This window comes from Coffea eugenioides, chromosome 6 (assembly GCF_003713205.1).
Source record: "Coffea eugenioides isolate CCC68of chromosome 6, Ceug_1.0, whole genome shotgun sequence".
NCBI lineage: Eukaryota > Viridiplantae > Streptophyta > Magnoliopsida > Gentianales > Rubiaceae > Coffea > Coffea eugenioides.
Genome location: NC_040040.1, coordinates 39,579,869 through 39,603,755, shown reverse-complemented (window position 1 = coordinate 39,603,755; position 23,887 = coordinate 39,579,869). Strand labels below are relative to the sequence as shown.

At 34.4% G+C, this 23,887-nt stretch overlaps 1 protein-coding gene across 1 annotated transcript; it reads right to left on the bottom strand.

Moving 5' to 3' along the window:
- Nucleotides 1–7,498: 7,498 nt before the first annotated feature.
- On the bottom strand, nucleotides 7,499–22,216 carry LOC113776094 (digestive organ expansion factor homolog). Its single transcript, XM_027321169.1, has 18 exons — nucleotides 22,118–22,216; nucleotides 21,822–21,957; nucleotides 20,730–20,810; nucleotides 19,720–19,901; nucleotides 18,172–18,244; nucleotides 16,163–16,222; nucleotides 15,921–15,959; nucleotides 15,545–15,633; nucleotides 15,022–15,086; nucleotides 14,084–14,130; nucleotides 12,994–13,053; nucleotides 12,612–12,683; nucleotides 10,819–10,848; nucleotides 10,630–10,724; nucleotides 10,370–10,475; nucleotides 9,459–9,521; nucleotides 9,302–9,373; nucleotides 7,499–8,036 (listed from the first exon to the last, which is right to left on the bottom strand). The coding sequence occupies exons 1-18, from the start codon at nucleotides 22,198–22,200 to the stop codon at nucleotides 7,962–7,964; spliced, it is 1,428 nt and encodes a 475-aa protein (XP_027176970.1). The 5' UTR covers nucleotides 22,201–22,216; the 3' UTR covers nucleotides 7,499–7,961.
- Between the last annotated feature and the right edge of the window lie 1,671 nt (nucleotides 22,217–23,887).

Sequence of the window (23,887 nt, the reverse complement as noted above, 5' to 3'; positions counted from 1 at the left end):
TAGAAAAATAAGTTAAAAACTGTATTTAGTTATAAAAATATCTGTAAAGTTAACATAATAACAAAAATATAGAAAACGGGTACAAAGAAAGAAAATAAGGCCTAGAAATTCAGAAAATTTTCGGGTTCTCACACAATCCACCACAATCAAGCCATGCTTTGCTTAAATTGCAAAATAAGAATGAAACAAGGGAGGTTTCTAGCATAATACCTCAAAATCCCCAAAATAACTTGTGATACAAGAACTTTCTTCCTCCCAAAAGTTCCACCAAGCTCACCTCCAAGCTTTCCCAAAGATTGATCGGAGTAGAATCAAGTTTTACGGTAATTTTCTCAAGAATCAAGCAAGCTCTCAAGTTGGAAAAATGAAAAATTTTCTCTCTTCTCCTCTCCCTAGTGTTTGGCCAGAAAGATGCAGAAATGAAGGAGAATTGAAGTTGGTTTGGTGATAAAAATGAAGAAAATTGGTATGGTCAAAAACAAACCATTGGATGGTTGCCCACTTGTCACTCCAAGATGAAATTCTCAAAATTTGCTTTTCTCTCTCTTATTTTGTGTCCAATAATTTTGCTGGTTAAGGAGATATTTACGGGCTGTTTGCTCAATAATAAACAAGGATGATTAGATAATAAAGTAGTATATCAGTGGTGCAACACTCATTCGGTAGCAAACGGTGCACATCGTTCACACCGTTTTTCCTAATTCGCACGTACTAGGGTTTTTCAGCTTACAATTCACTAACTTATTATTATTACTTCTAATCATACAATTTTTCTTATTTAAAACTCACTCTTAATCACCAAATTTAGTACACACTCCGTACCGAATAATCACACTATCGAAGGACGTAAAAACCCTAGTTTTACCCTAACGACGAAAGTAAAGGGAAAACTCTTAATTCTATTATTTATTCCAACCATTGGGGAGGTAAATGAGTAGTATAGTTATTATAAAGTAATTTAATCAAAATAAAAGGGTAGTTTAGTCAAATTTTGTATTTAGTAGAAGTGAGAAAATCTTGGTCAAAGTCCACCATCCATTGGTTTCGCGACAAATAGCGCACTAGGGTTTATTCTCATCCTTTTGGATACCAATGGTTAATTTACCTAGCCAACCTCTACTTGTCATCTAGCATCTTGTAATATAATATCCCTTAACACAGAACTCCAGCTAGTCAAAAATTATCGCACGTACCGCACTAGCGGGTCCCACGTCTAATATATACTACTAATGTCACACGAACTAACTTATATCGGAAAAATGTCTTAACAACTTAAGTCCCTTATAAAAATCTCTCAAAATTTAATATAATAATGAAAGGTATAGAAATTGTATGCAAAGAAATAAAATAATGGTTAGAAAATAAAGAAATTTTCGGGTTCTCACACCTACAACTTAACGAATTCTTTTGCTAGCATGCGTTGGATGGGATTAGGGTTTTATGCAACTATTAGACCAATTACATGGTGTAATTGATAGTCAGAATGCATTTAATTTAAATTTGGATGGATGAGATTGATTGTATGACACGACTATCAATTTGTGATAAAACTTATTATGTTCTTTTTTTCCTTTTTGAAATGGATGGAATCGATTGTATGACAAACTATCTGACAATAGTTGCATGTTTATCTTAGTGTCTATGTTTATTGTATTAACATCTATATATGTTTTAGTGTATCCATTGTATAGTGCAATTGAAAGTAGTAACTACAGAAGACATTAATCACACGAATACCTCGTTAGAAATTGAAGGGTCAAGGTTTGGTTAAAAAATCTCCAGGAGTGCCTTGAGGATGAAGGAGACTTCACAATGGATAAAGCCTATCTGGAAAAGATTAGTTACCAATATTGCAATGACAAATAATATTATTCCATGTATAATTGTCTTCTTTTCTCCGTTGACATGCCCGCTTCTCTGGATAATGATCACAAGTAATCTCCAAAATATTCTATTCCAAGAATAATTTCCATTTTGGCCTCATTGGCCATAATCAAATGATTTGGATTATTCAGGAAAGGTATCCACTTTCCCACATGAAATCTATGCCATATGTGTACATGGACAAAATCCAACATTGGATCTCAATAAGTCTTTTCCTAATCAATAAATTTCATGAGTGGTTACACTCTTAACGAATTGGTTTTGAGATGAAAATTGAGGGTAACGTTATAATATTCGGTTTGTCTAATGGGGGCCAACGCTCGTTAAAATATATTTCAAGTGTTATATTTTTTAAAATATAAGATTAATTAGAAAAAGTAAATAAATATAAGGAAGGGTAGGCAGAATTAAATAGAAAAAGTATATAAATGCAAGAAAAGATAATAATTATTAGTATATATTTATGGTAGATTAGATGACTATTAAGTGGGTTAACGACACCTGTTAGAAAAACTCTGATATTTAAACTTGCAGACCCCAATCCAAAGTTCCATACACAACTTTGGTCCTCTTAATTGCCTCTTACAACTCCATGGGCTTTGAGCAAGTTCTGATTTCCCAACAAATCCGAATCACATATGATAAGGAGTGTTAAGGGAAAACATCCTCATGAATTTCTGTAGGAATCTTATATTAAGGAATAAAGTTCATGAACCACTTTCTTTTTATTGCCATTTGAGATGGAAGTTTAGGTTCATTACATACACGTGTGTGTGTGTGTGTGTTTAAATGCAATGGACACAATGATTGTGATGATAATACACAGTAAGTTACCTATAATTAAAATATACTCACGAGTGCACCCAAAAAAAAATCTATACATATATATATATATATATGTTTACACACACATGCATGCATGCATACATATATATATATATATATATATATATATATCAAAATTAGTAGGCGTGCAACAAGTTGAATCAATTTAATATTTATATCATTACTGGGGGGAGTACCTGCGCATTGCGCAGGCGTTTGGTGCCTGTGGTTAGAGATGATTTTTCATTGGATAAATAAGAATAGATTTTGGAAAGAAATAGTCATCAAATATGACAAAGCTAATAATAGTACATTTTAATTGCAACACACAATTGTACACTTTGTGTTTATCAATACTTTTATAGTTTTACTATTACCAAAATGCCCATATAAATGTCTGTTGAAAATCATCCAAGAGCAGATATAAGTTGTTTCAGGCAAAAGAATATCTTTCAATGGCTAGTTATAGCAACGTATTAATTGCGCAACATGTTAATATATTTTTGTATTAATTGCACAACAAAAGTCACATTTTAATTAAGTGTGTCTATAACACCATTTCAGTAATTATACCAATACATGAGCTTATATGCATTGTATTTGATACGAAAACGATTGCAAAATAATTACATATTCCAGAAATATTCAAATGTCTCCATAAATCAAAATTTTAAATGTACCATAATGAGGGCATTTTTGAAAATATATCTAAACACATGCTGCCCTTAATTGTATCAAAAGTTTTTAAAAAACTGCACATATTTCACATTTCCAAAAAAATTCTATCCATGTGGTTGAAATTCAAATCCCCTTTGACCACAATTCACTCTTATACAATATAAGGAATTTGTGTTGCAACTTTGTAATCAACCGTGTACAAATTCTAGCTAAAATTATGTAAATTAGTAACATAAAACTCTCATTTCTTGTACAATTTTTCGTTTTGCGAGTGTATGTTCATGCCTTGGCTATGACTTCCCTCTCTATTATGGCACGTAAATTCGGATGCCATGCACAACACAATAATTCTTTGCATATGGGGTTATTTACAAATGTTACAATCACAGTAGAAAATAATTCCCTTATTCTTTATCAAAAGTAGCTCAATGAGAATATCTATCAAAAGCATTATCAGCACACAAAGATGTCAAACTTCCCACTTATATATAGTTGATCCTTGTGTGCTTCAATTCATGGGTTGAAGAAATACATTTACCAGCGTAATGATAGTCCAAAAGAATTTACATGAAGAGGAGGAGAGTGGATTGCGGCCAAGGATGATCTGCTGGGAATCACTACTAAATTATAAGACTTTAGTTTTAGTCCTTCCCCCCGGCAGATTGTCCTTGGCTAAATTTCGCTTTCTTTCTCTCATGCAACTCTTTTGAGACCTTGAGTTGTGCTCTATTAAGTATTCAACTTTAAGGCCAAACTCTGTCATTGTTCTTGAATAGGTATATTGTCTTATGTTTTTCATATTTTTATCCATGTAAGTTTCAACATCCCTTATTTTTAATCTTGAGCAAAAAATTTTTTTTAAAAAAAAGGAATGAGGTGTGCTCGGTATAACTTACTCAATCATTCATGCCCTTAATCCAAACAATTTATTTTTTTTATGTAATTCAAACAATTTATATTTGTTGGTAACACCAACAACATATTATTATATTTTAGTCCTTTGTGACACACCAGATATAATTTTTAGATTTTTTTTAGGCCTGTAAATGTTAACTTCCCTCGTTTGCATTATTTCTATTGGTTGGTAACAGCGATAAACTAGTAGTAGGTTTCAAATTTCAATATTTTTTTTCCTCAAAAAAAAAACTTAATCATGATTTAGTCCTTTGTGGCATTTCATATTACCTTTCATTTTGTGTGCTTGTTCAATGTACTATTATTCTTCTCATTGTCTTTTCTGTTTTGATTCAACAGATAGCACGACACTTGGTTGAAACGTTCCTTGTTAGCCTCAAGGACCGAGCTAAACCCTAATCGAGAGGATTCTCATCTCTATGATTTGGGTCAGGTCAGCCTTTGCAGTGAAATGAAGCTTAAGTTACACCAATTAGAGAAGGCCAGAAGAGGTTTTATCGCAAAAACACGAGACAAGTTGGAGCAAAAACATGGGCACCTTGATCCTTGGATTACATTCAACACATATAAAGTCTCCAGCCCAAGTGGTCGGAGGGAACACCAGCAGAAGGTTGGGTTGAATGATAAAATTGGAGCGATTATAAGTAAGAGATCCTGAATTCAAAATCTTTCCATTTACAAAAACAAAAGCAAAAAAAAAAGTTCTCTAACCCAAGCCTTATACTTCCCCGCCCTTTTACAGTTCCCTCAGTCTATCTCGCGAATTTCAGATGGCGGCAAAGAGCCAAGGCAAGGGCTGTGAACTTTACTTCGTTTCTATGTTTGCTGGCTACGGGGATTTTTTCTGTACTGAACTGAAAGATGATATTATTGTATTAATATCTCCTTCATTAAAAAGAATCAATCACACCTGAAACCTCTTTAGAGAGCTACGAACCCTTAGTTTCGAGTAGACCAAATAAACCTCAGGCAAGAGTCCATAGTTCTTATTATTTCTAATAATAGAAAGAATCTACTTTCTTAATCTACAAAAGTAGCCGTTTCCAAGGCTGACCTTAACATTCAGAAGTTATGTAACTGTACTATAGATGGATGCCGCTAAGGGCTTGCTTGCCTAGTATAGTAGCTGTGTTTTGGTACGTCCTACGATCTGCAGTAAATACCTAGTGTAGATCTTAGTTTAATTAGAATTTCCTTTTGCACAATGTTTAAGATTTACAGAAAGTTGCACTTTAATTCTTATCAAAATTCTAGTTGTCGAAATTCCTAAAAAAAGTTGCGTAGTAAAATATTCTAATTAACATCTTTTAGATTTTGCTACTAACACTAGGCATTATAGGTGGCAATTGGACATGTTGGATTAACTTTAGGCGTTTCAACAACGGGTTTAGTCAAAATGGGTCATAACGGGTTTAGTCAAACTTGTTTCAAAATCTATCACCAAATAAATTTCTATATTACTATTTTCACAATTTCTCAAGTTCTCATATTTACTTCGAATATAAAAGTTCGTTGCTTTCAAGCTATGAAGATTTCAAACAATCATAAAACTTCAGTTGCATGGACTAGTTTTTAGCTCTCTAAGCTTTATAAACTTGCAAATATCCTATACATATGTGAAAAGGAGTTTGTAGGTGATTGTTGAGAAACTTTCATCCGCCATCTTTGGCGGCATTTTAGGCAGGGAAAAACGTAAATACAAATGGTTAAACCAAATGAACAACATTGGGTTTGTTTGGATTGGCTTGATTTCAAAATTAAAAATTTACTTCACAAATTTCAACCACTTTTTTATCTTCCCAATCACCTTTTTATCTCACATACATCACATCACAAAAAGTGTTACAGTAATTATCTCAAATAAATCATCCAAATAAACTCTTATCCAAACAAACTAATTGTGATGTGTAGGTAAGTAGAGTTTGACTATTATGTCCTCCCATATGCAATTAGTTTGTATTGCACATTATTATCAGACTTTTAAATAGTGTTTATAGATGCAAAATGACTAGCTTCTCTTCTAAGCTAATCATCAACTTCAGCATTAATACAAACAAAAATTTCATTAGATTACAAACCACTAGAAACCCTCAGATGTGCAATTGAGCTTCTATAACAGATGGGACTCATTGAATTTAGTAATTAAGTCACATTTAAGGTAGTTTTAACACATTATAGGCAAAAAATTAGCATTGCAACTACTTAAAAGTGTAATTGTAGTACTCTTCCTCTTCATCTATAATTGTAGGGCAATTTTTTTAAGTGCATTAATGAAGACTCTTAATGCTGAAGATGATTGGTTCAGGAAACTCTTAATACTCGAAACTCTTGGTTCAATTGGTTCTGTTTCATATTTTGGTGTACCTGTTTGGAGAGGTGTTTTCATTCAAGTAAGCAATTGATTTATGTTTAAGGGAATTTTAATGTACAATAGGTGAAGTATCAATTTTTAATCCATTACAAGTATAATTACAATGCTCTTGAACTTTCTAGCAACAATAGAAGCTTTTAAAATTGAAGATTGTTGGTTCAGGTGTTTATGCTCCATATTTTGTTACAAGTGTTTCGACAAGTATACTCATTTGTTTTCATTTGAATAAATATTTCACCACATAGGTTAAAACTCCCGTGCTGAATGCAAGCTTCCCCCAAGTGGTATAGAGTAGAATTAGCATAACTTCATTCTCCCATAGGGCGCAGAAAAGAGTTTCTTTCTCATTTTGATTCTTTTGCATTTTTCTTTTTATGCCTGCCTGTAACCTTCTACGTGCCATCATTTTGACCTTTACTCTTGGAACATGTTTAAAGATTATTTAGGTTAAACCACAACCTTCGATCCACCCACTCAACCTTACATGGTTCTCAACGAACTTATTAACATTTTTGTTTATGCAATAGATAAATTTTATTTATTTGCTTATTTATTTTTTGAAAAAACCCAAACATCATTTCCATGAATCCCTATTACAACTAATATGATCATTACATTCAAACCCTAGCTCATAATCTCTAGCCTAGCTATAAAGTTCCAATCCACTTTACATACATATCAACTAAAAACAGTAATCGTCCTTTAAATTCCATTGATAAACAAGGAGCTATTACTTCAGTTTCAACAAGAGACGTGGCATTGCTGTATCCTAAAATCAATGTAAGGCGGCATTTCTTCGTAGGAAGAAAGAAAGGAGTTGCAAAGTAACATAATGAGATTCTCGTTCTCCTTAAAATTGTGCTTATAGCTTACATTATCGGTCGAAAAAACCAAAACTGAAAATCAACCCTGGATGTACGTAACCACCTAACTTTCATCAGAGAGGAAATGAAATAGTATCAGACCGGTACATTTCAAAGGTCAGTCAGTTATGGTCAATAGCTAATTCTGACAAAAGAAAAAGAAAAGAAACAAAGAATAATCAGATCAGGGATGTTCTCAGATCAAGAGCTACAGATGTTATTATTTCGTACAAGAATTCTCCCAGAACTAGTTTTGATGGTATTTGAGACATTGCGTAGCTGCAGAACAAAGCAGAAAACTGTCCCATAACAGATTGGAGGAGTTGTTCTATGACGGATCATCCATCTGTGATTCCCCAGGGGTGTGATATTCGGTAACATAGAGCAGTTGTTTTCCCATTTCTGGAGGCACGGCTAAAGAATTTCTAACAGAATACAAAAACACCCTTCTCTGATGTAATCATTCTTTTTGCAGATGCAGAACCAACAATTCTTTCAAGCTGAAACCATAAAAAAGTACGCATCACAAGAACTTTAAAAGAAAGTAAAATTCATGTGACACAAGGACAAAGGTAATTTGAGAGAGAAAGCAAAAAAAAAGGAGGCATATACAGGCTTATAATCTTTGAGTATTACAACCAAGGCAACGAGTAAGAGAAAAGGGAAGGAAAAGCTGGCATTATCATCTATATGACCACTAAATTAACAGATTTGTAATCCCATCCATTGTCCTATGCCTTCAATTCCAATAAATATCTAACAATTTCAAAAATCGAAGGATCCTTGAAATTAACTGCTATAAATACTGAGTAGCAAATATACTTTCCAAACGGGAACAATCTCAAGATTCTTAAGCAACATAAAAGCCAAGGAGCCAGAAGGTTTGATTACAACCTCAATGCAGTGTAAGCCATTCTTAGGGGAGAGTCATGTCAATTCAAGATTAAGAAAGAAAATTACCTTCATTGGAATTAGAAACTTTCAAGAAATTCAAAGAGAGTTTCCTAGACGATGGTACTTGCCTTAGTGACAGAAGGTAAGTTCAAGAAAGATCTGACCGAAAAAGGGGAAAAAGAGGAGAAAAAAAGGGGGGGGGGGGGGGGGGTACAGCTTGATGCTTGACAAAATGCAGATAAGTCTATTATAACCATTACTGCATCAATATTCAAGAGTAAGCCCTCCAATTTCTGGTCTCAAACAAGTCAGACTTGCTTAATAAACTAAAAGTTCTATATCAAAATTTTAACATCAGAAAAGAAAAAAGAAGTTAGTAATAGTCCAAGCAATGTCCTTGAGTGCTTTCTTCTATACCCTGATTTTGCACAAAATGTGTCTTTTAACATATCCAATCCATGATAAAGAGTTTCGAGTTTAGTTCTCTCACAAGTCAAAATTGCTCAAGTTGAATTACTGGAAAGCACTGCTAGTAAGAACGTGACAAAAAGGAAGATAAAACAAGGAAAGTCCTCCATGAAACATGATTACACTGAAGTTCTGTGAACTTGAGAGCATACTTGATATTACTATCCCCTTAAATGTTTGTTTGTGAAGCAAATCTGTTTGTGCATTTTTTTTTTTTTTGTGAAGCAAATCTTCTTGTTGTTGTTGTTGCCACTTTAACTAGTAAATAGGGAAGAATTTCCTCACAGGACTCTGGAGCACCTAATCAAATTTCAATCTCTATGAACTTTGTCTTCAGAGAGAATAAGAATAGAAAATTTTCAAGGGACACTTTCATTTCATTGCATGTTCGAAAAGATCTTACCCGGAACTGATCAAAACGAGAAAATAGCACGGTACAAGACATGTTTTGAGATCCTTCGAGCATATTTACTATCTGAAATACACGACAATGGTACTTCAATCAAAATTCCTCACTAGACAGGAGAAAAGGAAACATATGCTTACAGAATAAATTGTACCTCAGGGTAAAATTCTTTCCTCTCCGGAAGAGAATAAATGATCAATTTCTGAATAGCTCGGATCTATACACAAGAAACTTAGGATCAAAATAATGTCATATGTTCAATCTGAAAGCTTGTTAAAACTATTAGGAAAACAATGAAATCCTAACCTCTGAGGTCAACTCTCATGGTACAACATTTCAATCTAGAAAACTTAGAGACAAACACACTGTGTGTATGGCTATGAACGGTGAGAAAGCCATGAACTCATATGGGACAAATATTAAGAGAATGACTTCTAAAATAAGATTAAATATTATGAGAATGACTTCTAAAATAAGATTAAACTTCACTAATCTACTTGTATCTTGATTTCCCTTCTTTAATTCTGAAACATCAAAGTTAGATTTTTGGATATACATGTAATTTGCCTCAAATATGAAAGTATCAAGAGGATGAAATGCATAGGAGAGATGCTGTTATCAGCAGTATTATGCATCATTGCAATTATAAACAAATAGACCAGAAGATTCTCATCAATTATATTAATTCAGGTCCAGTTTTTGATATCTCATCAATACAGCAAAGCCTTGTGATCCTAAAGCACTTATTTCTTATTTAAGTAAACGTTTTAGCCATATGTAATTTTAAGAATTCAACTAGAAGATAGCGTCATTTTAAAGTTCTGTGAAACAAAGTCAAATCACTGTGCCAGAAATAACATTGATCACCAATAGACCATGGTTTCTCCCTTTTCTTCATCAGTTTTGTTGTCCAAAAAAAAATTAAAAAAATCATGCAGCAGCATAAATGATCTAATAACTATTTTCTCAACTAGTTTTACAGCCCACCAATCTTAATTGACTTAAGAGTACAATAAAGGTGGTACTAGGAAACACCAGAAAGAAGACAAAAAAGAAACTAAGAACCTTGTATCTGTGGTAGAAGTGAGCTCTCTCAGTGTATAGCATGATTTTCCGCTGTCCTTGGAAGAACCAAACTCGCCCACGAGATATATCACTTTGTTTGGTGTACCTAAATAGGGCAAAGAAATTGCTATCAAACGTGGAGATAGTCAACCGTTTGCATCAAACTCAAATATTGTGCTGAAGAAAATGTGAATTTAACCAGCACAATCTAAAAAATAAAAAATAAAAAAAAAATAAAGAAAAAGGTGATTGCTCCTTACTCTCCAAGAAGGCAGAATGATGCTTCTTGAGATTTCAAAAAATTTCGGAGTCGAACAAACTCGAAATAAGAACTAATACATAGCATAATTCCACCCTGCATAAATGGAAAGGTTCATAAATGTTCAATATGATCTTAAGACCAGATGTTCTCAGAAAATTATCAACCAATTCAAACAAGAAATAAATACCTGGATAGAGTCTTTTATTTTGGGAAACACCTGCAATGAGAATAAGTTGCATCTGGATAAACTTAGCATAAGAGAACAATGCTTCCCGAGAAAAAGACTAACCATGAGAGTTATGATTAACTTAACCATGCAAAAAGATCCTCTCAATTAAGTCTCAAGTAGAATTACATACCATAAACTGAATTCATAATTTTTAACTCCAATTTACAAGGGGCAGAGATCATTTCAATGCAGTTAGCAAAGGTAGTAAACAGTAAGAATGCAAAATGAAGCAGATGAAGATGGTGATGCATCCAAAAGAAGCTTCAGAATTGCTTCAATCACAGGCAAATGACACAAATGTAATTGATATTGTACTTCAATTCCCTAAATCTAGTCTAGAAATTCGGCCCTTAATGATGTTAGTCCCATAGTCCTCTGTTTTCAAAACTCCTGAAAAGCCTAATAACGTCTTTTAAATGTTATTTCAGATTGGCAATTAGCGTTTACCATCTCTGGAACCATGAAAGTTTCAAAATACCATTCTCTCTGGTCCTTCTATGCCGTTCCTTCCAGTAGTCTCTTTTTTTTTTTTTATACCTTTCAAACTCTTGTATGCAACTTCCCGGTGTCTATTTTGATTTCAATTTCATCACCTACAAGCTCAAGTGATTATCATGTTCACAATTGAAACAGAAGTCAATATGATATGTTCAGACTTAGTTCTGCCTGTTTAAGCAGGAAAGACAACATATGGACTCCGAAGAGCGAGTGCAGAACTGTGATCCCATCAGATAATTCATCTTTTCTCTCAACTATTTACTCACTTCGAGAATGCAAACTGTCTCTGGTACAACACTGACTGAAGCTTAGACACTGTTGAGTTCAACACTATATGTGAAATATTGGAAACCAAATTGTCTAAGATGATAGATGCCAAGTCCTGTATATTTTTACATGCACCCAGTTTATGAAACCTGACTTTATTTTCCCTTTTCTTTTGGATAGAATTCCCCAATCTAAGGGTATTTTAAATAGCTCATTATGAAATGCAGTTGGTTTTCAGGTTTATTTCAACTAGGGAAAGCACATGCATTGCATACATTTTCTGATAATAGACAAAGACCATTCATTTCACCATTTACAGAAGTTCAGCAGAAAAGTGAGGAAGCTCATTGAGGACATACTCCCTGGAAATTAAAAATTTCTTGCATTCATGACAAAATGTTTTCTAATTCAGATTAAATGCATTCTTACAGAGGGCCTGATAATGCTTTCTTACTGATCTCATCTCTTTTTGGGCCAACATGTCTCCTTTCCTATGTTGCAAGCATAGTTGCCATACTGAAAACACCTTCATCTGAGTTCTAACCCTGCATTTGTTTTCCGTAGAGTTGGGAAAAGACCTATAATCCCACTTGCTACAATTTTCTTAATCTAACCCAGAAGGGAAGTTCCACTTCCCTACCCTCTGCAATATAATCATGCACTTGGATTTTTTCTCCTTTTTGGTCAACGTGCTGTAAGTGTGAATACGTGACATTGCATCTTGGTGAAATTCTAATCAATTTCTTGATCATGTATATTTCACAAAGGACAAACTGGAAACATAGATATAAAAATGCACTGTACTGAAACTTTAACGCTGGCCACTGACCCAACTCTATCAAAGCAAACGAGTCACCAATGTGAATGATTATCTGTAATATCTAAAAATAAACTACATAGGTCCAAATGGAAATAATATGCTGCAGCAACTTTGTTGTCAATATATATTGCACCATCTAAAGTGACAATCCAGCTATCAAACAAACCTTCTTACAAAAATACTGGAAACGAGCATCATCAACATCTGCAATCGAGTCTGCTTCAAACCGCTCGTATATCTGTCATGTTCAAATAAGGGACAAAACAAACAAGAAGACTAGATGAAGGTTCTTCTACGAGTTGATTGATATACAAGAAATATTAGGTGGTAATCCAAAATAAAAGTTTAACAGCAATCTTGCTGGAAAAAAAAAAAGCAAATCCTAAACATCTAAATTTTGCTTAAACACACATTAATACTACAACCCACAAGTATATATGGAAAATTAGCAGTTGCGGTCATTAGCAAAGATTTCTTTTCAACAATATTATCATGTAATAATTGGTCTACCATACAAGCAAAAGCCTATCCCCTGAAGACTAACTGACCTGCCGTACAGGGATCAATACTTTTGGAAGAACACCTTTATAGAGGCACACCAACTTGACCTGCACAAAGGCCTCAATCACTGTAACTTGCTACAAGGACATAGACTATGAGCCTGTTTTTATGTCAAGCAAGAAGATCATACACATTATTTACCATCAAGTCATGTTCAATCACATTTCCTTTTAAAGAGAAAACACGAAACAGTTATGCAATGTTTTGCCCCTAACATGTTGGATGATCGGGGTGGAAGCATATTAGAGATTCCTTTACAGTTGAGGGAAATGCATAAGCATCCATACTTCAGACCTCTTGCAATTAGTCACAGAAAGTTAATGTAGGAGGATGAGGTTATTATTGAAGTTTAATGAAGAAAATTGGCCACTTTGCCTCACACTTCCCAATCTAAAATCTTCTTGTAAGACGCATTGCATGAGAAAAATGAAACAAAGTAAATCAGACTCATGTTAGGCTCATGTTAGCGCTTCAGTCCAATATAGCAAGTAAATTTCAAGCAGAGGAATTTCACCAAAATTTCCTCATTCCTCCCCAAAATTGGTGATACTTCATTTTGGAGCTAAGGGGAAAAAATAATGCAACTGGAGCAGGCAACCAGCATTGGCAAGAGCCCCAAAATTTAACCTACATATCTTCATCAACAAGATGATAAGCATTCCACCCATAGCATCAGCAGCTATAATACTTCCAAATTAGTAATCTGGAAATGAGAATTAGAGTGGGCAATTTGAACAGATCAAAACTCTCAGGCTTAACTGTTCGAAAAGAAAGAAAATGAAATTTATAGAATGAAAGACTGCAGAAGTGATAAAAAAAAAAGTTTCAGTTACAACTATACTGAACTGTATTCATTTACTTCTCCCTTCACAAGGTTGGTGTAAACAAATATAAGGCAAGGGCTCACACTTGGGTAGACCCCATCTTCAAAGACCCAATGGCCCAAATTGGGGTCTTTGAAGACTGGGTCTACACAAGTTTTGGCCTTTTACTATTCATGGATAGTTAAAATCAAAATAGTCAACTAAACATGCCAATAATATCTACATGCACTTAAAGTCATGAATTTGGGCAAACCTTTCCCTCGTAGTTAAGGCAGTGCCGATTGAACAGTGAATTGACGTCTGAAAAAGAGAATGGCAGAGTGAAGCGTCAAAAGAATTATCAGCTCCAACTGTTGTCTAAGTATCTTATGAGGAATTTTAAAGTTCAAATGCATTGGTTTGCATGAACAGTCTCAATTCCATACATCCAAAGAAACAGTTCATCTTTTATGACACATAAAACAAAGAAAGCACAAAATAGTCTTTAGAATGCACATTTTATGTGTAAAAGTAGCCTGCGTAATATATAAAGATGAGGATCAGAAAAAGGATTCCTGTGGAGCATTATAGGATCTTTCTGTTTTCTTTTTATATTTTTTATCTGCAAAGTGGATGTGAACTTCTTATCTTCTCTTTTTGTTATGGGCATTGGCTAGTTGTTTTGTGGGGGGTAATGCATGAGGTGGTTAGTTTACTATTCTATTTGGATGAAAGGCCTAAATGCATGAGGTGGTACTAGTTTACTTTCATCCCCACCCACATACCAACATTAAGCATGATCAAGAAGAGAAAAATTTATAAAAAGCGCAAAAGAAAAATAATAAAAAGAAGAAAAGATAACAGAAAATCCTGTATACTTGGTGCAACATATATCTTCAGAGGTTAAATTGGAGTCAAAAAGCATTTAGCTAAAAAGTCCACATTGCTGTTTAAGGGAACTAGTTAACAGCTGAGGCTATTGTTTAGATGTTGGATTTAGGTTTACAGTTACAAAATAACATTCTTCAAAATCCAGAAGTAATGGAATTATTTCCTTCGCGTTTGGCCTTATGATCCACTCTTAGAGAGGTCAAATCAAACATCTCATAAACTGCATTTGGCAGTCCAAAACATAAAATGTTATATACATGCAACAACTATTCTTAAAGCAACAGTTACACACAATGAAATTAACAATGTGCAAGTAATTACCTGGGTTTAAGTGAGAACCTAGAATTATTGTTTGTCGATAGAATTGCGCTTGTCCATCTAGGTACCTAGAAGCAAGAAAGCAAAAGTTTACGTGATGTTATGAAGGATGATCATTTTTATTGCAAAACAGAGTTATTCCCGCTTGCCTTACCTTTTCAAAAGCTGCTTAAGAAAAAGTTAATCCTTCAAATGTTGTGTGAAAATAAAAGATATATTTGTCCTATAAGTTTTGAAAAGGAAAAGGACATTTACAAATCAGCCTTTTGGGCTCAAAATAAAAAGGCAGAAGTCAAAGGCAAATGAGAACACCTGAAAACAACTTAAAACCTAAAAACAGCTAGAATCAACTAATATTAAAGTAACAAGAATACACAATCCTTGACTCAGATATTTAAAAATAAATTATTAATATTCCAGAAGCTAGGAAATGTAGCAGAAAGAAGACCGAGTATGACAGGAAATACATAGGGCTCATCGAAAGGTGGATGTTTGCCCATAGAGAAAGGTAGGAATAAAAATATACCATGGTCGTATGCGCATTATATCAGTTCCATGCTGCTTCACAGGTAACCGGTTTAATTGTTCAACTACTGTGTTCACATGAGACCAATTCTGCAGATCAAATGAGGACAACAAAAAAGTAAACAAAAAGTTATTAGGAAATGTGCACTTTGTATCAGTTTCAAGCTGCTTGGCACCACATTATTGTTTCAACAACTGTATATAGCTGGGACTCATTCTTAAAGGCCATACACCTAAAACAAGGAAGGGAAGTAGTATCCATTCTCCTCCTTTTATACGAGCCCGGTTGGAGGGGAAGTGTGGGAGAAGGGAGAAATGACTACCTAACTTGAATAAAGGAACCAACAAAACAAAACTCTACCAGAAAATAAAGTCACCTGCATTAGTATGACATCTGCGTGGTCAATAATCAAAACCTGGAAGATGCAAAAGCCCTCAATTAATTGAAGCGAAACAATTAAAGAATTTATTAAGATAAATATTGAATCATCATGGTAGTGATTAAGTTCAACCAATAAAACGTTCTTTTCAGCCCAAATGCACACAAACCCAAACACACACATGCTTATATACGTAAATATTAAATGGAAATTACATGGCTTAGAACGAAATAGTTTACCTCTATGGAGGAAAGATAATCAATATCCTTTTCTTTCTCTACTTCTGCCGCGCCAATTTTCTGTAAATTGCCAAATAGAACAAATCATTATGCATATCACACTTTAAGAGAGAAAGGAGGTGATTGAAAAGTCATCTGTTCTCGGCAAACCACCCCAAAATTAGAGAGAGATTGAAAACCAAAAAAACAAGATTCTCTTTAGTCATAATGACATTTTTGAGCCATAGAAAACAAAATGACCATCTCTATTGAATCATAATTTGGAAAAAATACAGACCTTTTAGTGATTATGGTTTTTCAAAGCTCAATCAGTAAACTAAAGTAGAGGTCTAATCTCATCAGTAAAATCAAGGTCACCTTATGCTTTAAAAAAAATACTACACTACTGAATCCTGACAGGGCTAAGAATTGATTTCCACTCTCGGAGTCTAGCCAAACAACAATTTTTGGGTTTTAATCAAATCTGTTAAATCCCACCTTGTTGCACTATCCTAAAATATATTGATCTGCATTCTTTTTTTCTTTAACAGAATATCAAGAACTACTTCAACTTATATTAGATTTAAAATTCCCAGATGATAGAACATGTTACAAAGCCATATTGGTTAGCTATTATGAAAGAATATGTTCCACAAAATTTGGGCTTCATTGTGTTCTACAAAACTAGGGTTTCACTTGAATACAGCCTGTTCCCGGCTGTACGCTTTACTCCATGTACTTATTTTTCTGATGATCTTTTAAGAGAACCCTTCGATTATTTTAACCCAATTTACAGGCAAGTTAATAATCCCCACTCCCTTTATTGCAGGAAAAAGGAAAAGGTAGTTGAGTTTTGATGGTCATAGAAATGGAGCGCATTTTAAAATCCAATAAGCCCTAACTCTGACCCCCACGATAGCAATCTCAAAAGGCATACTGTTCCACAATATTATGATCTATACTTGAAACCTCGTTACAAACCTCAATGTCCTAATATGATTTTTTAGAGCAAAATTGAACATTTTATTGATAAGAATAGTAAGCTTGTACACAGAATGTAGAATTTCTACTGCATCAATAGTACTCTATGCTATACAATACTAGTCATCTAAAACAAGTCAGAGGTAGTCCTGACTCTACAGCCAATTCCCAGCTTGCCTTGTTTACTGGAAATTTTCCACAACCCGCCACTACATCTCTTACAGCAGTCAGCACTTCATGAACAATGTCCTCTTCTTTTACGGGCATGTGTTTGAATAAAGCTTGGTTTCTAGCCTTCCAGATTTTTTAAGCTTGTTAGATGCAACAGTTTGGGTCCTAGTTTAGGTTTGGACTTTTGAGGGTTTACAAGCCTCATAACAGTTGCTAAGGCAGTGGATCCACGACTAGAGATGACACACCTAAACAACAAATAAATAAATGAAGGCCTAAAAATCATTTCAAGACTTGAAGGCTGGTAACTGGTAGAGGTGCTCTAAATATAGGTCAAAAAGTTACAGAATAAAAGTACAATCTATCAATCCTTTAAATACGTATTATACAGTTCCTTCTAAATTTACTACTGTCATGTAAACATTTCCGTTGAATGCGACTATTAGTTTTTTGTAGTACATAAAAAATGTGGAGTAACTCAGCCAACTGGATGGTTGAATTGTACTGCTAAAATTTCTTGGTTAAAATTAAAAGTTGGACCAAAAATTGGATTGGACTACACCTCTTTATGATGCCCAATTGAACCACATAATTTTTTGTTAACTGGTTAACACTAAAAACCTACATAAATTTCCAAAAAATCTGAAAACTGGTCATAATCACCGCTAACAAACACAGTATAGATAGCAAAAAGATAATACACAGTAAACAAGCAGCCAAGGAAGCAATCCATGATGAGGAGTTTATAGTTTACTGGCAAGATTTTCAACCTATAGCAATCCAAAACTCAAAACATGCTCGATGCAGATAAAAGAGATTACATGGCATAGTATGCATAGCATTAAGAACCAAATCACCGTGACCAGTTAAAGACTCACAGTGATCAAACCAAGAGGGGAAGCAACTATTATGTCTGAGGAATAAAAATCAGCATATAACTTGATCTTCCTCCTGCCAATAAACAATCAAATGAAGAAATATTATTAGAAGCAAAACACCAAAGCTTAATAATCAGAATAATGAAGACACCTCAGGGCTTTTCCAAATCTTCAAGAACAACACGATTAATAAGGAACCAGAGCTTGAAAAGAATATGTGATTTCAAAACAGAACAAATTACTATTGTGCATCAGAGAAAGAATAAAGAAGTTATTTCACAGCCAAAAACTAGTATGCATGATTTCTCAATGGACTATACAATTCTTTCGGATTCATACATATAACAATAAATCCAACTTAACCCTCAAATTGTGCCTAATCACCATTTTGTCATTATCAACAATTCCCTAGCTCATCTTATGAAGAATCTCTTTTGAAGTCTCTGCAGATTTTTTCCACTCATGAAAATGACCTTACTTCAATCAGAAGAACTAAAACTCACTACTTGGTAAATTTTTAAAGCAATACTACTAGGCCAATCGCTCTAAGCATGCACCAAGAGCCCTTTGGTGGTTAGTGGTTACTGGTAAATTAGGTCTGATGCCTGGATGTTGAAGTATTTTAGCCTGCCGAGGGGAATTGAGGGATGGAAGTTCCTGTCCCATCAACACCTCCACAAGCAATGGTGATAGGGAAGACTTTTCTTGAGAACCAGGAAGAAGCTTCAAACCAATATGTTAAAATAAAATAAAAGGAACCATGTTATGCAATCATGTCCTGTTATATTAAACATTAAACAAACTCACACACTTCCCACAAAACATATCATGTGATGCTTAGACTGCAGAAAGTCACCGTCAGCTCTTTCCAAAAAAGAAATCTCTTGACAAAGTTCAAAACCTCCTTTTATTTGATGCTAACCCAGCCAATCATTTCAAACCATCTATTTCCTTGTTACTAAGAAATGACAAAGTCGATACTCCTAAAATGCAAGCCTTCCCAGTCAAAGACATTTAAAGAATATAATTTCATATAACTAAGTTCTGTCACAATGCCAAGGGTCATGGAGGGAACTGTGTTAGAGCATGAGTAGTCAGAATTTTCAAGGTTACTTATTCAACTGATTGCTATAGTTTTGGCAACTGGTCCAAATCAGTACATTATTAAATCATATACCATAAAATTGCACAATGGGATAAAAAGCATGAATTACTTTGCAGCCTTTAGATGTCCTCATCAAGTTAATGAAGAGTGACAACTTAATACGAGAAAAAAGCTAAACATATGAAAACAAATGACTGTAATGTTAGACTTGGCTTAGTCACAACGGACAGCCAAAAGCCCAAAATGATTTTATTTCTCCAAGAAATTACAATCAATATAAAAAAATACAAGCATTGCTCCATTCATCTTTTCAGAAAACACCCAATGAATGCGTAAGAATTGACATGCTATAGAAAAAGGAGCTCCCTAAAGAAGTCTGCTCAAACAGAGTCAAATAATTAAGAATCTCTCAATAGTCAACAAGTCAAGATCAGATATTTTACCCCATATACTTGATGCCTATCATGAAATGATCATTGTTATTCCCACCAAACAATGACTGAAAGTCAGAAGGTTTAGAGGACTTCTTTCTTTTTGAGTTCTCAACATCCTCATCCTCCTCCTCACTTTCAACTCCTCCACTCCCAAACTCCTCAGTAAAGCGATCCATGTGTTCAATATTAACCTAGGGAATAGGACAATGCAGAAAATGCATTGAAGAGACTGTTCATTTTAATGACAATCAATAACTATAGCAACAAAAGACTGATTAACTCCACACAGATGACCTATGCAAATGCCCAAATAATGACAAGAAGCAAAGATTATAAGACATCATATTTGCAGCTACCACAGTCAATTTAGTCCCTTTAAGTTCTAAGCATCACAATTATCCAGACTCCACAAGAACGCGATTGGAGAACTTAGAATGCTCGTCTCCTCTTCTACTCAGTCCATGTAGAATCTACTGTTTAGTTGGAAAAATGGAGATCCATAACCAGTCTAGGAGGACCATTTGCCAGTCTCCCGCGTGTCAGCATGAACATTACACCACACACATTCAAAAACACATTAAAATCTCCTTAATTTCTTCCCATGGAAGCAATAAGAAATATATGCCATCGTTGTTCCTACTTCTTGAGCATAGTTGAAATTTTTAGTCACAATCAGTAATTATCGTACAGAAGACTGGCTTTTCTTTTTGGTCACTAGCATGCGAATGTGCATCTTGACATGCATTGCATTCTTTTGCCCAAGTCAATGGAAAGTCATATCCGGGCGTAAGACCATGTATGTGCTCCAGTCCATAAAGTATCACTGTCCATCAGGCAAGTTGTATTAAGTGCAGAAGACTGAAAAGTCATTGTCGACAACACAACAGATACATTTGAGTTTTCGATAAGAAGTTATGCAAGAATAGTGCTAAACAAGAAGATAACCAGCCTCAGTGGGCTCTTATGCACAAAAACTCGTTGACCTTTCCTACCAGTGCTCTAGTACAGTGCAGCAATACCTTATGCTTTGAAGGGGTTAACTGGATCAACCTCTTTACTACCCAAAATGCAATGCTTGCTAAAGGCAAAAGGATCAAGACCTGAAAATTAAAACAAAAACAAGGGCAAAAGCTTATCTTCTGAAAGTGTCAACATTAAAGCAATTAAGAATCTTAAGAGTGTGCCCAGGACATCAAAACTAAAATGTATAAGAAAGTTGTCAGACACATAAAACAAATATGAAAGAAACTTTAAGCATCCTTCAATCCTCCCTTAATTTCAAACTTGAGTCAGTTGCTTCTGCATCCTGTTAGTCTCTTTCCCAAGTGGATTTTCAGACATGTATAGAGTGTCTACAATGTAGGTATAAACTTCCGAGGTGAGAAAATTAACAGGAAGAAGTTCATTACATTAACCTATCTGTACGTCTTGTGGGTTAAGATAGTAGCACATGATTGGTGAAAGATCTTGGCGATGAAACAGAGATGCCAAGTTGTCCATGCAGGCACCTCCGATCAATACTTTCTAATCTTTGGCACCCTGGTTTTGGAACTCAAGAACAAGCTCTGCTCTATGATAATCACTTAACAAAGGTGTCAAGTAGTTCACGTGAAAAGAAAGGCAAACTTTCAGAATCTTTTCCCTTTTCAAATATCCATTCCCTTGCATCGGTCACTGTCTGTATCAGATATAAGAGGGTCCGAAAACTGCAGCACTTTTGAAATTCAAGGGCAAGGTAGCACCAAAGCAAATATTGACAAAACCAGAAAGCCTACGAAGTGAAGTTCAAATTTGCCAGGAGAAGGCACAGCTCTTTCTGACCTTAAGTCTACCCAACAATTACTAATAGATGGAGAAACTTGCGCATACATTAGGTTTACCAATTTATAGTAACTGTTCATTGAGCAAAAGATAGCCACTTAGATGAAAAATAAATTGATTACATGACAAAGGGGGAAAAAGATCATAAGAACAACACCAGACTAGTAAGAACGGAATAGATAAACAGCCAATTAAGACAACCAGAATAAATAAACAGACGCATGGAAGAAAATTTTGTGCATAACCTTTCTTATGTGCAGAATTACACCTAGAGCAAGCACTATGAATACCTTAGGACGAGTAAACCCATGGTCCAGGAAACCATCACCATTGAGAATGCCCCCTTGTCCTTGAGCATCAGCCACTTTTGCATCATTTTTACTGATCAAATCCCTTGTTCTCAAAACATGATTTAACTGCATACCACTGTTTTATCAGCAGTTTGAAATACACAATGTTGTTTTGCTTCTCATTACAAAATGATGCTATAACAATTAAAAATCCATATAGAGAAAGTTGGAAAGGAAATGCCAATTCAAAACACAAAGGTAATGACCAAAATACAAGTATAAAACCATATACATACAGTGTGCAAAACATAAGCATCCAGGATACTCGAGTCCTCTTGACCTTTAAGATAAAAAGGCTTCTTGTTATGGTGTAATACATCCCGATAGCTGTTGCCTACAGAAATAGTGTGATTGGAAGATTATATGTACAACTTTTAACTGATGAATATAACCCCATTGAACAAGCAAGAGATTATCATAACGCAACAATCATCTCAATTCTCTAGAATGTGTCAAAAAGTGATTGACTATCAATTGTTAACGCAAAATAAGCTCAGAGTAACAAAAAAGGGAAAATATTATAGCAAATATAAGCTGAATAATAAGGCTCAATCCCAAACTGCACTTTAAAAAGGACCCCTTCATGTTAAATAACTTATATTCTAGTTGCTGATCTTTGATAAGTTAAACAATTGCAGAAAGGGGGTCAAGCATGGAAGAAAATCGAAAATAAAGTCCAAAGGCATCTCAGAGAATCACAAGGTTTTCAGTCATTTTATATCATCTACACTGAGAAGCATATATATATCTTGCTCGTGGTTGACTCTGATTCCCTAGAATAAAATAATGGACAGCTTAGACGTTAAAAGGAATCTCATAGTTGCCCCTAAACTTTGCCTTTTAAATAGATAAATAAACATTTGGTTTGCAGAAATATACATTCTTTAAAAAAAAAAAGAAAAGAATGCACTATGAAGACCATCTAAACATACACGGGGCATTGACACCTTTCCGCCTACCAAAGAAAAAGGGGAAAAGCAAAAGTACTCTTAATGTAAAAAATATACACCTGCATGCTTTTAACATTTGTTATGCAATACATGCTCAATAACATGCCAGTTTGTCAACATTAAATCTGTTCATCAATGTTTGATGCAAAATGAAACCCAACTAAAGAATCACATAATTGAACCTGAAGTAATACACAGCAAGCATCAATTAGATTGAATTTAGAAGCAATACCAATTAAACCAAACAAAGATGACCAAGAAAATTGCGTTAACACCAATTAATTTCTTATGTCTTTTGCTGAGTATTCCAGCATTGTTAAGATATGTCATCCAGGGTAATAAAAAACCTAGCCTTTTCCAATCAACTGCTTGTAAACAACATTGCAACCCCTAGACCTAGTCTTTAAAAGTTTCTGATGCAAAGTGCAGAATGAAAGTACAACCTGACAAAGCCACTTTTGTTTTTTGAGATATAAATTTGGGACTCTCAAGAAACCAAACTCAACCAGGAAGGGCAACTATAATAAATAATTATGCAAAATGCAATTCTCAAGAAAATTATACAAAAATTAAGCCAACTGAAGGAGTCAAAAAGAATTTTATATTTATGTGGATAAATCCATATTGCCTTCGTTATTATGAAATCTGAACACAATGATTGAAGAACTTAGGAGGAATAGAAACTAATATAGTTAAATTTTCCTTGAATGTTTCTAGAACTAAATTTCGCTAACAAGAATTTCTTCTTCAGAGTAAGTATGATTCATTCTTTCACATGTATCAGACTGCCACTGGTTCATACACAATTTCTGGTGCCAAGTGATAGGGCCAAAGTAAATTCAGTAACAGCACAAAAATAAACTAACAAACAGGATAGACCTAAAGGTTTATAAGCACTTTTAAACATGCCAAGCATGCTATAAGTTGTTCCACACAAAAGTTAACACCACAAAATTCCTGTTCCAAGGTGACAGCAAATGCTACAATCTAATTCAACGTCACATTGATGAAAACCATCACCACTATTAATCATAAGTAACATAAGAAGTTTGAGTG

Excerpts from the sequence above, each read along its gene's own strand:
- LOC113776094 (XM_027321169.1), bottom strand. The coding sequence starts at position 22,200 with ATGTATTACACCATAACAAGAAGCCTTTTTATCTTAAAGGTCAAGAGG. Across the intron at positions 18,245-19,719 it reads ATAGGCATCAAGTATATGGG|GAGGAAGATCAAGTTATATG; the intron begins GTAAAATATCTG and ends GTTTATTGGCAG. Across the intron at positions 9,522-10,369 it reads ACTTCTACCACAGATACAAG|ATCCGAGCTATTCAGAAATT; the intron begins GTTCTTAGTTTC and ends TCTTGTGTATAG.